This window comes from Poecile atricapillus, chromosome Z (assembly GCF_030490865.1).
Source record: "Poecile atricapillus isolate bPoeAtr1 chromosome Z, bPoeAtr1.hap1, whole genome shotgun sequence".
NCBI lineage: Eukaryota > Metazoa > Chordata > Aves > Passeriformes > Paridae > Poecile > Poecile atricapillus.
The window spans coordinates 97924518-97940175 of record NC_081289.1 but is presented as its reverse complement, the minus strand read 5'-3'; the positions used below and the strand labels follow the sequence as shown (position 1 = coordinate 97940175).

The following is a 15658-nucleotide window of genomic DNA, read 5'->3' as shown; positions in this document are numbered from 1 at the left end:
TCTTCCTAAAAAAAGAATACAGGTCAGATAAATATGCATGATTTTCATATGGGTAAATATGCTTCACATGAGCAATTAATGCGTATTAAGCCTGGACCTCTAATAAAATCCTGCCTGCAACTTAGGAAGCAAAGAAAATCTAGATACATCAAGCTACTATTGCTGATGTGGCTGTGGTGGTGTGCAGTATTATTTGCCAGAAGTCTAAAATTGGACAATTCATCTGTTTCCCCTGTTTGGGCACAGTACTGTGGAGAAGTCAGCATCTGAAGGGATAATGAGAAATTATTTTTTGAACTTCATGAAGCACTAGAATATTTTACGAGTAAACTTGATTTAATGGGCATACAGAAGGAACAGATACCATAAAGACTGAGGTAGAGAGAGGGACCTTATTATTCCTTTTATTGCTCAGTAAATACAGTCCTAAGTATAAAGGTGTCATCATCAAAGATACAGTGAGGAAAAACAAGGAAGTATTGTATTTTTAGAAACCTGGTGGCAACTGAAGTAGAGCTTTAGTGAGGAATATGATTGCCTGAGCTTAGGTCTAAAGGTTCTACTCCAAGTTTTGAATTTCACATGAAAACCAGAAAATGTGTTGATTGGTTTTATGGCATATTGAGGTGGACAAGGTTATTTGAAACACCAAATTTTAGGTGTAGCTGGGAATGGTACTTGTTTCTCTGTGAGGCAGACTGATGTTAAAAGTGCTCACTTACTTGCCTTTCCATATTTATGACCTCTTTGTTTTTGTTCAGGGTCTCTTCCTGGCTATACTGTGGCACTCTGTTTAACAATTGCAATTAAAAATAAGGCCAGCAATGATGAAATCTTCAGCATTTTAAAGGATGTGCCTAATCCAAACCAGGATGATGATGATGGTAAGATACAAGCTGTTAGGCTTTGACAGGCTGTCATTTATTCTGTGTGTGATCTGCCATGCTTTGAAGCTGTGAGTGTGTTGGTTCACAGACCTGTATGCTTTTCCTTCTTGTAGTTGATTTCAATTTAGCAGTAAATACACCACTGTTAGTTTTTTTTGTAAATGTCTCATGTGCAGAGGCCTGCCTGTTTTTCCTAATAGAGGGAACCTGGTGCTTGAGGTGTATTTCCTTGCAAGTGGAATAAAAATAAAAATTGATGGAATAAAAGAATTTAACATTCCCTCAGCTTTCAGCAGCAGAGGGCAGTTCTGAAATTCAATGTTTCTGCCCTAAAAGCTTTCCTCCCCAATGTGCAGTCCCACAGCTGATGTGCAGTCCCACAGCAACATGCCTGCTGGCTGGCAAGTTCCACAGATGAAAACTCATGGTGGGGCTACTAACATTCTCTTTAGCTTTGCAGCCACAGGCTGCCCTGATTCATGAAACTGTAGTGTTTTGTGGAGTGAGGGCTGTGAGAGAGAGTTAGAAGTGATCTAAACAATGGCAAGTGCTTCACTGAATGTTTTTGTAGTGTTTGCAAGGATTTAGCTACACAGCTAACAGTGATCTGGTGGTTTTTTTTTTTTCCCTGGGATCCACTCACATTTCCAGATTTGCTTTAGTCATTGCCCACTAATTGGTGTTCTCCCTTCTGCCTGTCTTCAGCTGCAGAAGGGCACCTGACACCACTCACCACAGTAGTCATATTTTCTGTACATGCCTGGTGAATCTTTCTCCTATATCCTAAATATAGCCTCTGTATGTTAATAATCCTTACCTTCCCCCCCTCCTCACTACACCCCAGTCTTTATGGCCTTCCAAGGCCCTTGTCTGGGTGCACAGCTGCAGTTTCCTTTGCTGACTTTCTGTGCTGCCATCACATGTTGGCGTGGCTGTGTCTGTAATAGAATTCCATGTTGGTGGAGAAATTTTCTGCACATCTCCTCCCTGGCAAAATTGGAGCCTGGAACTGCACATTTTGTGGGAGTCTTTACTAGCTCCTTGCTCAGCCCTGCAGAAAACTATTGATGGAACTCACGTGAAATGAGCTAAAACCATAAGTTACCTCTACAGTTGTATGAGTAGCTTACATGCTTTACTTGGAAGTATTTATTGGTTTAAACTTCAAATAACTTGCAGGTGAAGGATTTACTTTCAACCCTCTGAAAATAGAAGTCTTTGTTCAGACCCTGCTCCATCTAGCTGCAAAGTCTTTTAGCCATTCCTTCAGCGCCCTGGCAAAGTAAGTATAATATGTTCATTATTTTGGGGCTCACAGAACAGTTTAATTCTGACAGTGAAATGCATGATAAAAGAAGTGGAATGCAAGCTTCAGCAGTGTTGGTACTCCACAAAGCAATATGACTAGGAGAGCTAATGACATTGCTTACTAAAGGAATGGTAATGTAAATCCTAGATTATACATATGTGAATGGAATTAACAGAAATATATACATTGCAGCCATGTGATGTAAATGAGAGAGATTTGGAAAATTACTTCATTTTTGTATTGATTATTTGCTGATTATGGCAAGGAAAAAGGGATTTCCGCTAATTTCAGTGACTGGGTAGCTGCCATTGCAGTATCTTATACTATGAATATGAATCTAGAACAATTATATCTGTATAAAAACAAAGGGAAAGAAAAAGAAAACATGAAACTTCAAAACAGTATGCTGTTAATTTCTTCTGTCTACCAATGCAGAATAAAATCCATCCTAAAAAACTTTATGGTTCATCCCTTAAAGATGTGTTGGAACTGCGAAGAGTTTACTGCACAATTTTTACCGAAATAGCATTTCTAGCAGAATAGCATTTTTAATCCTGTGTGTTTTGAAGTTGATTTTAAATGGTTTTGTTACATGAAAGGTAGTCATGTGTATTTTAAATGAGTTATTTTTCTATCTGTCCCTAAAGATAGATAAACCTACTACAAAAAACAGGCATCTGGAAGCTCTAGAGAGGCAATGTTGGCTGCAGGTAGTAACCTGCAGTCAGGAGTAAAAGAGGCAGGGTGATTCATATACTTAAACCATGCTATTTTCTCCGCTGTACAACAGCAGTGGCAGCCAAGAGATCAAGAAGAGCCTCTTATGCTTTATAGTTATATTACAATAAGCTGGGCTATGAATGCTGTGTAGCAGTCAGAGTAACTGCTAAAATAGATGCTTTTAGCAGCCTCTCCTTGGAAAAGAGGCACTTAGGATAAGTGTCTCAAGTTGCGGAAACACGTTAAGAGGAAGGTCTAAGGCTCAAAAGGCAGCAAATTTTGGTTCAGCTGTGTATAGATAACCACATGAAGCAGAAAAATGCCTCCTGCTTTTGAGAGCCTGAGAAATGTAGCCTAGCTTCAAGGAAGTAGCTTCACCACGAAGATGCAAGTTGCTTTTAGGAGATGTCATTTCTTTGTAGACTGTTTTAGCTTAGGATGGTAACATTTTCCAGGGACCAGTTGTCTAAGAAATGCTGTAGATAATCATATAATTTTCTTTTGGCCAATATAAACCTCTTGCCTTATATCTGCTTGTCCTTTCACCTGGTCCCAGTCTATTTATTGACTACTTACTTCTACTAAAAGGTTTCATGAAGTCTTCAAAACACTTGCTGAAAGTGATGAGGGGAAACTTCATGTTCTGAGGGTTGTGTATGAGGTTTGGAAGAATCATCCACAGGTAAGAGGCTGGAATGTTGTGAACTTTCAATTGTGAATGTTGTGACTTTCAACTCACAGAGGTCATATGTGAATTAAAAAATGTACAGTTTATTTTACATCCTTTTAAATAACTTGTCACTCTAAGAAAATTTTGATTGTATATAGTGTTGCTACTACTAAAATGCAGGCTGGACATAAAATATATGCCATCAGTGGTGCTGCTTTTTTCTCAAGAGTTCACTGTGAAAGGGCAAGTGCTGTCATTAAGACTCAGATTCATACCATGCTGGCTGTTGGAAAAGAGAGTAACTTTTGCCAAAATCATGGTTTTGTTCAAAGCTGGAACACAACATAAATACATAAACTTAAGTAAGATGTAGATTACATATCTAAAACGAGCCACAACCTTAGAAATGTGGAAGTCTAGGGATTTTTAGGGCTTTTTTTTCCCCCCAACAATTGCTAGTGAAAGCTATCCAGTTATTACACAGAGCTCATGCTGGAGTCACTATTGTGTGTGGGCAGGGTGAGTAGAGCTGCAGCAGTGGCTGTTCAGAACAGATCAGTCTGACAGTGCTGTGATAATGTTCATTCTTGAGCCAGAGGAAATAACACCCTTAAAGACCTACAAAATATGCCTTGGTTGTTTAAGCTGTTCAGTTTTTTCACAGCAATTGTGTTTTTCCTCAGCTGTCATTTTTCCATGAATAGAAATCAATGAGGAACTCAGGCTGGCTTTGCTTGCGTTAGGTACTTCACATATTCCTTGCCAGTTTGTTTGTGTTGCTGGAGAGTGGACTTCTGTGCTGGAAAGTGGACTGTAGCTCTCAGTTGCACAGGCCAGACTGTAAGAAGTGATGCCACTGAGAACCCTTGCATCTGCTACTAGACCTGTGTCCATTCTTTAGTGAAAAAAATGAGCACCTAGAAGATACCTACACAATCTATTACCTCTCTTAAAAACATTAAAAAAGGAGGATTTTTTTAAAAATACATTTAACTTATTACCCAGTTTACTGACCTTGAAAATGTGGCATTTACAGTCTGACCTACTTTTTGCTGCCATTTAACTGGATCAGAAGAAATTTCATTACTGCAGTGTAATACCTCTATCAGCTTCCTCTTCATTTCTTTGTATAGCAGCATTACCAAACTGAGGTGGAGGTTTCAAACCCAGACTAAATAGTCATTAAATTTTTATGAATAAATCAAGTTCCCTTACAAAAAAATCTCTCAAGTGCAAAACTTAGGAAAGTGTGGTGTTTGCTGTTCTGCTTAATCATGGAACTTTTCTTCTCCTGCTTTTACTGCAGTTCAGTGGTTTTTGCTTCTGATCAAGCACTTTTTTCTTATTCCCAAGTCCTCAACCTCCTTGTTATACACAGAAGGAATGGTGCATTCACAGCAGGGCATGTGTCCAGAGTTTGGGAACACCCTTTGATTTGGTTCAGACCAACAATGCTTATATGCCTTAGAGCGCTAATGAGTTGTCTGTGCTGCAGATAGTGATTTAATAGCAGGTGTCAGTAGTCCCTGGACATAAAAGAAAGCTGGTGGTTTTCCTTCATAAAGAGAAACTTGAACACTGAGATTAAATACTTTCTCAAAGTCCTAGATGTGTGTTTTTCGAAAGACCAGGCTAAGTAATCAGAAATCCTTCCTGGCAATACAGAAAGACAAATAAAGCATAGGATACTATCCTGGGACTTGAAAGTTGAGTACTGACTCCTCTGTATGATTCATTCAGTTATTTTAATTTTCATTCCTTAAAAGGAGCTTTGTTACACTTCCTCATTTGACAACGGGTGGTTGTAAGGATAAATAAAGTGCAGGCTGTGGTCCTTAGATACTGTGGCATTCAATCACATGAGTAACTAAGATAAGCCCTTTTTTCTGAACAGCTTGCATCTTTAGTCAGTAACTCTTCTCTGCAGTTGCCTGCTAGATGGCTTGCAACTCCCTCAGAATCATGGCAGTGCCTGTAGCAAGTAAGCCTTTCCACTGACTCCACGACGCTCGTTCCTTCTGTCCTGAAGTTAATGGGCCCTGTAAAGAAAAGCTTACTGTCACATTTGAAGGCTTTTGCAGTTCAAGGAGAGTAGGCTAACAGATCACCTTCATTATGGTGATCTGATAGGTATATGTGCTCTGGTTAGAGTACTTTGATGTCAAATACTAGCGCTCGTGTCTCTCAAGGTCTCAGTTCCAACTCTGATTCTTGTAGTTTTTGCTTTTGTATGGGAGTATGTATGCTAACGAAGACTGATACTTTAAGAAGCAGGTATAGTTGTTAACAAAATTAGAATGCTTCATGTAATTGATACAGATCCCCGCACTTGAAATGTTTTAGGCTGGACTACCCAGTTTGTTAAAGTATTCAAAATTACTCAGTAATACCGCTGATGTAGAGTTGCATCAAATCATCTCTGGTTTTATCTGAGGCTGGAATATTTTACACAGATTTGTGTGTATTGTCTTTCACAAAATACAGATGATTGCTGTGCTTGTGGACAAGATGATTCGGACACAAATTGTTGACTGTGCTGCAGTAGCAAACTGGATCTTTTCTTCAGAGCTGGCACATGATTTTACTAGGTAACAAGAGCTTGGTTTGCGTTGTTGTCTTTGATTTACTATTTTAAGTTGCCAGTACATAGTTCAATCTCTAAAAACTCAGTAGTGGAATAAGGTACAATTAGGCTTTTGCCCTTTCTACAAAACACGTACTTTAACATTTTTCTTTCTGAAGTAGGGTATGACTGTAGGTGTGAGAGCACAAGATTGCTCCTAGCATGTAATTTTGCTAGTAGTGTCTAAGCCTGCTGAAGTATAACTGTTCCTAGACAGGGTCTTTTGCTGTGTGTTGTGTCCCTGCTGGCTGGGCATGGTCCTGGCCTTTGTGGGTGGCATGTAACTTGTACCACCACTGATACATTGCATATTGAGATCGGGAGAACTGTTCAATCTGAGGAGTCAAGTTAGGTGTTAGTAGTCTTGCCATGTGTACATTAAATGAAATTCTGTCTCTGAAGTGTACTGCAGCAAATAGGCAAGAACTGATTGTTAAGATTTCTTGCCTTACTAGTGTGTTTACCTGTATGCTGAGTATTCGTTCACTCTGGTAGATGTCTCTTTAAATGATACATAGATTTTAAGAAACTACATTTAGTTTCCTGTTTTCGAGTCGTGTGTAATGTGGTGTTTTGAGCTTTGTGTCTTTCCTAGGTTTTATATCTGGGAGATCTTACATTCCACAATCCGTAAGATGAATAAGCATGTCCTGAAGATTCACAAAGAGCTGGAGGAGACTAAAGCGAGATTGGCCAGGCAGCACAAAAGAGTGAGTAATTTGTTTGTAAATTTTAAACCAAGTTATACAAGTCTGCATGCTGATGTACAGACACACAGTTGGTTTTGGGAAGGACTGAATATATATGATTCTTCAGGAAGTACGTCTGCAGAGATGTGGCCAGCTGTAGCACTGAGACATCAACAATCAGATGCATGTTCTTGGTTTGCCTTTCTAATGGTAGCTGTAATTTAAGAATTTAGTAAAATCTTTTAAGGGAGTTCATATGTATTTGGTCTGTTCAAGTTCTCTCTCACAAGTTTCTCTTCCGATGTGATCATGTCTTCCACTTGCCTTCTAATCTGGATTCCAATTACCTTATTAGAACAGTAAGAACAGTTACAAATTATTTATAGTAAGCTCTGTTAAAGAGTGCTCTTGTGGCTTCCATGCAGAAGTGCACAGAAACAGCTATTTGCAATTGAGAAGTTGGCTGTTGCTGTTCTTCTGATGGATGCTGCTGGATACTGACACTGGCATGGCACTTCCTTTTCCCAGCTTATTTTCCTGAATACAGTTGCCTGATCTTGCATTATTAAATACAACAAACTGATGAGGAAGCAGCTGCTGTTGTGTTCTGTTGTCTCAAGGGGGCCAGAAAAATGGCATGTCTTCATCTGTGGTGGCTAGAAGAGATGGGGCCCAAGGAAGCTTGGCTGAATGTAGTACTTAGTTATGACAGAATTAAGTCATTTATAAATATGCTGAATTGCAGAAAGCAAGAGAGAATTTCTGTGTTTCTTTGAGGTCTGTGTGTTTACCTGCATAAAACCTTTAGCTAGCTCCAAAATTTTGAATGAGGTTAGTGTCAAAATGTGACATAGGGCCTGCTGATGGTTTTTGAAAAAAGCTCCTCAAATCAGTCAGTTGTTCAGAAGCCTCTGTTGAGAGATCACTAATAACTTGCTAGTGTTGGCTCATCCCAGCCCCTTCATCTTGTTTCCTTCACTCACAGCAATAGCCATCCTGCTTACATCCTCAGTCTACATTGATGAGCAGTTAATAAATGCCTGTGATTATGGAAGACTTAGATGTAGTCATTGATCTTACTGTGAGGCAAAGAGCTTCTCTGGCATCTCTAAGTATACCAGTGTTTTAATTTCTGTCTTTGTCTCTTGCTGCAGCTCTTTATTAGTTAGTACTTTAAATGAGTATTGTGCCAGGAAGAAGCATTTGTATGCAGCAGTGAGTAGTTCTGCAGGCTGTTACTCTGCTGCATGACCATTCCTTTTAGAGGAAGTAAGCCATCAAGTCTTGGTGTCACCAGCATGAAGGGGATTCCTTTACCATGGAATGAGTACAAGGCTTGCATGCTTTATCTTGGTCCTTAAGTGTTTTGAGTTCAGGAAACCTCTATAGATGGGAAAAAGGCAAGTTCCTATAGAGAGAATAAAATTAAAATCTCACTTGCGTTGGTAAGTCATTTTCATTTTTTACACCGATTCAGAGCTGTACCTGTCTTGTAGTTGTGAACTTCACATCCTATGCTGTAGTTAACACATGGCCCTGTATTTGTCCCAAGTTACACATGCTTCTTTTACAGGTATTTCAAGTTTCAAGCTGGTAATTTATGGATGTTTTTGAACAGAAACAGCTACATGGTACTAAAGCAGTGTCTTGTGTTTGAATTTACCATAATCCATCAGATCCTGCCTTTCTTCCTATATGCCTTGTAGTCTTACTTAAGACTTAGTCACCTGAGCTTCCAAGGCTGGTACTTAGGTGTATTTTGTGGGTGATGGTGGTGGTGTTGTGTTGTTTTTGATGCCATGAAACATGTCATGTTCCTAGTTAGTAGATAAATTGCTGTGTTTGCTTTCTAGTTTTGCAAGTAGCCTTTTTGATCACAAATAGAGGGAATCCCCACTTCAAAACACTGGCTCCAGTCTTTAGTCTTCCTGTTGTGCTAACCAGGTGGACTCATTTGAGTTCTTGCACCAAGTGCAAGAGAGAATTTGCACCAGGTGCGTTATTTTTTGAAGCCCTGAAATTTCAGAACTCTTTATTTAATGAATTACCTGTCTTGCTGCAGTAGATGCAATTTGAAAAAATCTATGCCAGATTGTTTTTAAAAGTTGTTCATTACCATGTAATGGTAAAGTTAGCAGGCATATTACCTTTCACTGTGTTTTCCTTAAATAAATCATGAAATTATAGAATGGCCTGGGTTGGAAGAGACCTCAAAGATCACTTAGTTTTAAGCCCTTGCCATGAGCAGGCTCACCTTCCACTAAAACAGATTGCTCAAAGCTCCATCTAGTCTGGCCTTGAACAGTCCCAGGGGTGGGGCATCCTCAGCTTCTCTGGGCAACCTGTGCTTCACCACTCTCACAGTAAACAATTTCCCTACTTCTTATCTAAATCTACTCTTTCAGTTTGAGGCCATTCATCCTTGTTCTACCACTGCATAGAGTGCACTGTACAGGTGCTTCTGGTTGGCATCCTGCTCTTCAGGAATGCCAGCTGCACCACTCAGCTTGGGGTCATCTGCAAATTTGATGGGGGTGCACTCAACCCCTTTGTCTCTCGTTAATCAAGATAACACTGGTCCCAGTGCAGACCCCTAAGCAACGCCACCTGTCACTGATATCCCACTGATTGGGACTCAGATTTGTTGACCAGTACCCTCTGAATGCCACTGATTTCTTATCCATGTAACAGTTCACCCATCAAATCAATTTCTCCCCAATGTAGAGAGAAGGATGTTGTGGAGGACCATGATAAATGACATCTGCTACCCTTCCCTTGTCCACTAGTGGAGTCACTCTGTCACAGAAGGCCTGCAGGTTGGTCAGGCAGGACTTGCCCTTGGTAAAGCCATGCTGGCTGTCCCAAGTCACATCCCTGTCCTCCATGTGCCTTAGCACAGCTTCCAGCAGGATCTGTTCCATGATCTTCCCAGGCACAGCGGTGATCCTCACAGGTCAGTTGTTCCAGGGGTCCTCCTTTCTACCCTTTAGAGACAGATACAAGGTTTTCCCTTTTCCAGTCACCTGGGACTTAACCTGACAGCCACAACTTTTCAAATATCATGGAGAGTGGTTTGGCAGCTGTATCAGCTGGTTCCCTCAGGACTCTAGGATGCATCTCATAGGCTCCCATAGACTCTAAGCATGTTCAGGTTTTTCAGGTGGCCAAGAACCCGATTGTTACTCAGAGTGAGAGAGACTTTGCTCCCCCATCCCATCCTGCTGCTCATCCACTTGAGAGGTGTGGGAATAGGGGTTACAATTGAAGACTACAGCAAAAGAAGTTGTTGAGTACCTCAGCTTTCTCCTCAATAGTTGTTGCCAGCATTGTCTATCCGGGACACACCTCCTTCGACTTCCCATTTCTGGCTGACAAGCCTTCCTGTTACTCCTTGTGTCCCTTGCCAGGTTCATTTGCAGCTTTGCCTTGGCCTTCCCCTCCCCATCCCTACGCAACCCAACTTTGTCTCTGTGCTCTTCCCAGGTTGTGTGCCCTTGTTTCCTCTGTTTCTGCACTTGCTTCTTTGTTTTTAGTTTGACCAGCAGGTCCCTGCTCAGCCATGTCAGGTTCCTGCCTTCCTTGTCTGATTTCTTGCTCCAGGGGATTGCAAGCTCTTGCTTTCTTGTGGAGATTTGCCAGCTCTGTTCCTCTCCTTTGTCCCTGAGGGCAGTCTCCCAGGCAGTCTCATTGACTGTGTCCCTGAAAAGCTGAAAGTCTGCTTTCCTAAAGTTCAGGGGCCTCTCTTGACTCCTTTCCTGACACATAGCCCTCAGGACTGTGAATTCCACCAAGGCATGGTCACTGCCTCCTATCTTGATGTCCCCCCGTAGCCCCCTTGTGCTGGTGACCAACAGATCCAGTGATACCTCCCTTGTTGTAGGGCTATTTCCTGGGTCAGGAATTTATCATCCATGCATTCCAGGAATCTCAAGGATTGCCTACAGCCACTTTTCCAGCCTGTGCAGGGGTGGTTGAAGTCCCCCCGGAGCCTGTGAGCACGATGCCTCCTGTGGCTGGAACAAGAAGGCTTTGTCAGTGGTCTCTCCTTGATCAGGAGCTGGTCATAGACAGTGATCAAAAGGCTCCCCTTGTTGCCTCAGTCTGGGGTCATCACCCACCAGCTTTACACTTGCTCATGGCTGTTCTTCAGAGATTCTTCATGCTCAGTCCAGCTCTTGATGTGGAGAGCAATCCCTCTGTGTCTCTTTCTTCCCATGTCCCTTCTGAACATCCTGTGGCCATTGTCTGTCACCCTCCAGTTACGGGATCCATTCCACTGAGTTTCAGGTGTGACAGCAAGGTTGTAGCTGTCCAGCAGCACAGTGGCTTCCAACTCCCCATTTGCTGCTCTGGTGTAGGGGCACCTCAGCTGGCCTGTCAGCCACAACACCTTCCTGGAGGAAAACCCCTTAATTCTGATAAATCTCTGTGCTTGCTCTAGTTTCTCTGAAATCTTGGTATTAACTTTTTTTTCAGGGCTTTCCCATATTAGCATTTTTCCTTCCAAATTTTTGTCTGGAATTGTGTGCTACTCTTCAGTGGTTCTGCAGACCTTTCCACACGTGGAAGTGGTACCCATTCATGGTATCCATCTCTGCCAAATTACTGGTTAAGTCCTGTGTTGTTGTTGCTTACAGCGAGACAGTGATGATGACGATGATGATGACGACCGAAGTACTGATCGGGAAGATGGACCACTGGAAGAGCAGATAGAGCGCTTGCAGGAAAAAGTAGAGTCAGCCCAGAGTGAGCAGAAGAATCTCTTTCTTGTTATATTCCAGGTAATGATGGTCAGAGTCTCTTCTTAGTTTAGGTTTCAAAGGTACCTGATTTATAAGCTTTCAGCATCACTACCATCTTGGGCATTTTCTTGGAATAAGAATATGGGAAGGGGTTGATAAATTTACCATGGGTTAGAGTCAATCCAGATCATCCCTCCACCAAAGACTGGTTCTGAGCAGGATCTGGTGAGTTTCAAGTGCTTAGGAGCCAAGGAGTTTTGCTAGCACACAATTTCCTGAACAGCCAGAAGGTAACTGGTTTATTGTCATACTAAATTCAGTATTTCCGAAGCAAAATAGTTATTCACACAGTGCTGTTCAAAGTTTCTGACACCCAGACCCTCTTACCTGAGGTTACCTGCTTTAATTTGATGAGACTGAGTAAGTTTGGGTTTTTTTCCCTCTACCACAGCGTTTCATTATGTTGTTAACGGAGCACTTAGTGCGCTGCGAGACTGGTGGAATTGATGTATTTACACCTTGGTACAAGAGCTGTATAGAGAGGTTGCAGCAGATCTTCCTGCAGGTAAGTTACATTTCACAGTTTGGAAGGGTGTTGGCGGGGCTATGCTTAATTGGGAAAGCTCAGCTGATGGAGGGCTGAGCGCTCCACGAGAGTAGCAGTAGGTGGCAGCAGCACATTTTCCCCAGAGGCTGGTGTGGGGCCAGGTCAGAACTCTAAATATTTGGCTCTGTATTAAACCAGCTAATAAGCACTGGTGTCTGGGTGAAGGTGATTGGTTACAGGAAGTTATACCTGTGTGAGTACAAGATATGTTGAAGAATGGTAGGGGTGGTGTAGTTCTCCCTTGGGATGAACCGTTTTTGTCTTCAGAGGAAAGGAAATACCATGCTTCTCCTAAGATACCTGAAGTTGCATTGCGTCCTGCACACAATTCAGGATCTGTGAGTGAGGAGTTACAGGGAGCACAAGGCAAGATTTCAACACAGGCTTCGTTCTTGCAGTCAGCACTGCCTCTGCTTGTTATGCTTTTCTTATCCATGGCTGCTACTTTGTGGAAATTAGATGTGCTAAACAATTTAGATAAGAGTATTTGTGGTTCTTACATATCTTGACTTCTCTGCCTATTCTGATATAAATATAAAAACAGTAAACATATGTGGTTTGTTTTTGTTTTTTTATCTTCCAGCACCACCAGATAATCCAGCAGTACATGGTGACACTAGAGAACCTCCTGTTTACAGCTGAACTGGACCACCACATTCTGGCTGTGTTTCAGCAGTTCTGTGCTCTGCAGGCCTGAGGGATCATTCTTGGACGGAGTCTTGTCTGCAGGACTTTACTGAATTTAATTTTTTTTTAATGGCAAAACTTAATATGGGGATGGAAGAATTTTTTTGACTAAAACTGGCTTTCATGTGCTCCTATGTAAAACAACAGAGTGTTCTAAAAAAAAAAAACAAAAACACAAACTGTGTAAGCATCATAAGCCTTAAAAGATATGACTAATAGGGGATATTTGTGAAGTAAAGTATTAATTTTTTTGTTGTCTTTTAATTTAGTTTGACTCTTCGCTTCATTATAGTAATTTTATTTCTCCCCTCTTGCCTATATAAAAATAAAAATCAGGCACACTCCTTCCCCCAGAAAAATTCCTAGCCTCACAAAAAAAAAAAGCCAACCCCAAGCAATTGGTTACCTCTGCTTGTCTGTAAAATCAAATTAATTGCAGAAATGAGGAACAATATGTAGTGTTTTGTGAGTATGAAAGGGGATGCACCTTCTCAGTGAGCAGTGTGGTAAGTTCTCTAGTATATGACATAGGAAAACTGTCTTAACTTTGGGCATGTGAAACGCGTTTTCAAAGTAGCATAGAGCATACAAATTTGTTTAATTACCAAGCCAGATAGATTCTCAGAGTTTAAAAGAACATGTAATACAATTGAAATATGTTTTTAAAATGTGTTGTCTAGTGTCTTTAAATTACAGTATCTATAAACAGTCAGTAGAGAAGCTTCATGGACCACTTCTGAAAAATGCAATTCTTTTTGCATTGTGGTCAAGAAATTATGAACTGCTCTTGGTAGCAGTCTTCACTGATAAATAGAGACAGTAAGCAAGAGTTGGAGTGGAACAAACTTTTGACTTCCATGCTGCAAGCCTTACCTGGGTGTTGGGAGCTCCAGCCTCAGATGCCAGGAAGGGGACAGGACAGTGCTGAGCTTTTTTTTTCTTTCAGCCTGTGACTCATTGGACTGTCACATTTGCACTAGGCTGGACCTGCAGGCCTGCAGGATGTCAGAAATCTTCCTGTTTAGTGACAGTGGATGAACCAAGTGCTCTCACCTCATCTGGCTTGGCAACAACTGCTGCATCTGCTATGCTTCCCTCGCTTTAAAATGTGACAGCAGCATATTGCTCCCATGTCTTCATGAAGTGTTTTAAAGCCGAATTAAGTGATACATTACAGGAGGCTTAGACTGGGAGAACACTACTGAAAATAGAGCAGGCTTAGTTTTGAGTTAGGCCAGTAATATGAGGTACATAAGAGCCAAACCAGAGTGTTCTGTACCACAGTGAGCAGCGGTGAACGACAAAGACGCTGCCTTAGGTGCTCAGGTCCGTCAGCATGCAGAGGGCTTCCAAGCTGTTTATGGTCTCTTCGTTTTGCAGGTGAATGTTTTAAAGAATTTCATACCCAGTGCTATTTAGTTTTAGCTTAGGAAATTACGTGCTTTGAGTAATTTTGTTCCTGTACAAATTATTTTTTCAGGTATTATACGTAGAAATGCATTTCATATGTACATTGACCTCCTGACGAAGCAAGGAGGGTAAAAAATTGAACATTTTGTTTTGACTGTTCATCTAATATTGTGTGTGGCCTGTAGCAATCCAATATATCTTCATAGACTTAGATCTGTTACTTCAGCTTTTTCTGCTTGCCCTTTCTGACTGACTGATCTTCCTCTTCCCTCATTCTTTCAGGGTGTATTGTTATTTGTTGTAAATTTGCTTTATGCAAGGATTTTGTCAGTCATGCACGGACTTACGCTTCAGATCTTTCTCTGTTAATGTTCTTGAGTAATCAGATAGGGTTTCTTGTTTTTTTATTTTTAGGAAACATTTAATACTTTAAAGGTTTTAATTGGAGTTTAATAGTTTTTTCACTGGCTTGGGTCAGTATCAGTTCTGGTATTAACTAATGGTGAGGGTTCTGATTATAAATGTGACTTCCGTAAAACTGGTAATGCAGTTAGAACTTGCAAACCTGTAACTTTCTTTGAGCCTTGACAAATATTGATGCTGGGGATAGAGCTGCAAATGCTTGAGTGTAATCCTGTGTTTTTAAACCAAATAGCAATGTCTTTCAAAATTGATTTAACTTCCAATCATGCCAAGCTTTTGAGCATGGGCTTTGACTGCATTTCTTGAGTCTGTTGGACACCTTCACCTTCTTTTAGGTCTAATGGTGTACACCTGACTTGACTGGGAAATAGGATCTGTAGGAAAGAGTGAAACGTTTATGTAGTGATACCAACAGCTAACTGGAACTGCTGAAATATGAAGTGATGGATAGTGTAAAGATGCTGTAGAAATGTGGTGTGGTTGGAAAAAAATGCACACGTAAAGATAAAAATAAATGAAGGTGAAGCAGGTTGCTACTGAGAGTGTTTGTCCAATCTCTTTGGGGGACACTGAAGCAAAGTAGTCATGCTGGGTTATGCTGATGTTAAATGCAGAGGGCTGTGAAGTTTTGTTTCCCAGCACTTGTGCTGGTACCCTGACTTAACACACAAGGCTGCACCTCCTTGCACTACAGCTGGTCTAACGCACTCCCCCACCTGCAGCCATGTGAGGCAAGCGTATGTGCTGCTAGGTGCAAGGAGGTGCTGATGTAGAAATTCTCCCTCTCCCTTGCCACCTCTTGTCCTCTGGGAAGGGGAGGTGCTGCTGCAGGAAGTCGGGAGGGTGTTGTGGGCTGGTGGTGCTTGCTGTGCGGTGGGGTGGATGCTGCAG

At 41.3% G+C, this 15658-nt stretch overlaps 1 protein-coding gene across 1 annotated transcript in view; it reads left to right on the top strand.

Annotated features, from left to right (window-relative positions):
- The window catches only part of NCBP1 (nuclear cap binding protein subunit 1), a 29273-nt gene extending 13964 nt beyond the window's left edge, over positions 1-15309 (top strand). The window contains exons 16-23 of the mRNA XM_058826889.1: positions 762-884; positions 2067-2169; positions 3505-3598; positions 6071-6174; positions 6805-6919; positions 11536-11679; positions 12092-12205; positions 12831-15309. Coding sequence (XP_058682872.1) covers positions 762-884; positions 2067-2169; positions 3505-3598; positions 6071-6174; positions 6805-6919; positions 11536-11679; positions 12092-12205; positions 12831-12944 — 911 coding nt within the window. The 3' untranslated portion in view covers positions 12945-15309. The remainder of the gene's footprint in view (positions 1-761; positions 885-2066; positions 2170-3504; positions 3599-6070; positions 6175-6804; positions 6920-11535; positions 11680-12091; positions 12206-12830) is intronic.
- Positions 15310-15658: the final 349 nt, after the last annotated feature.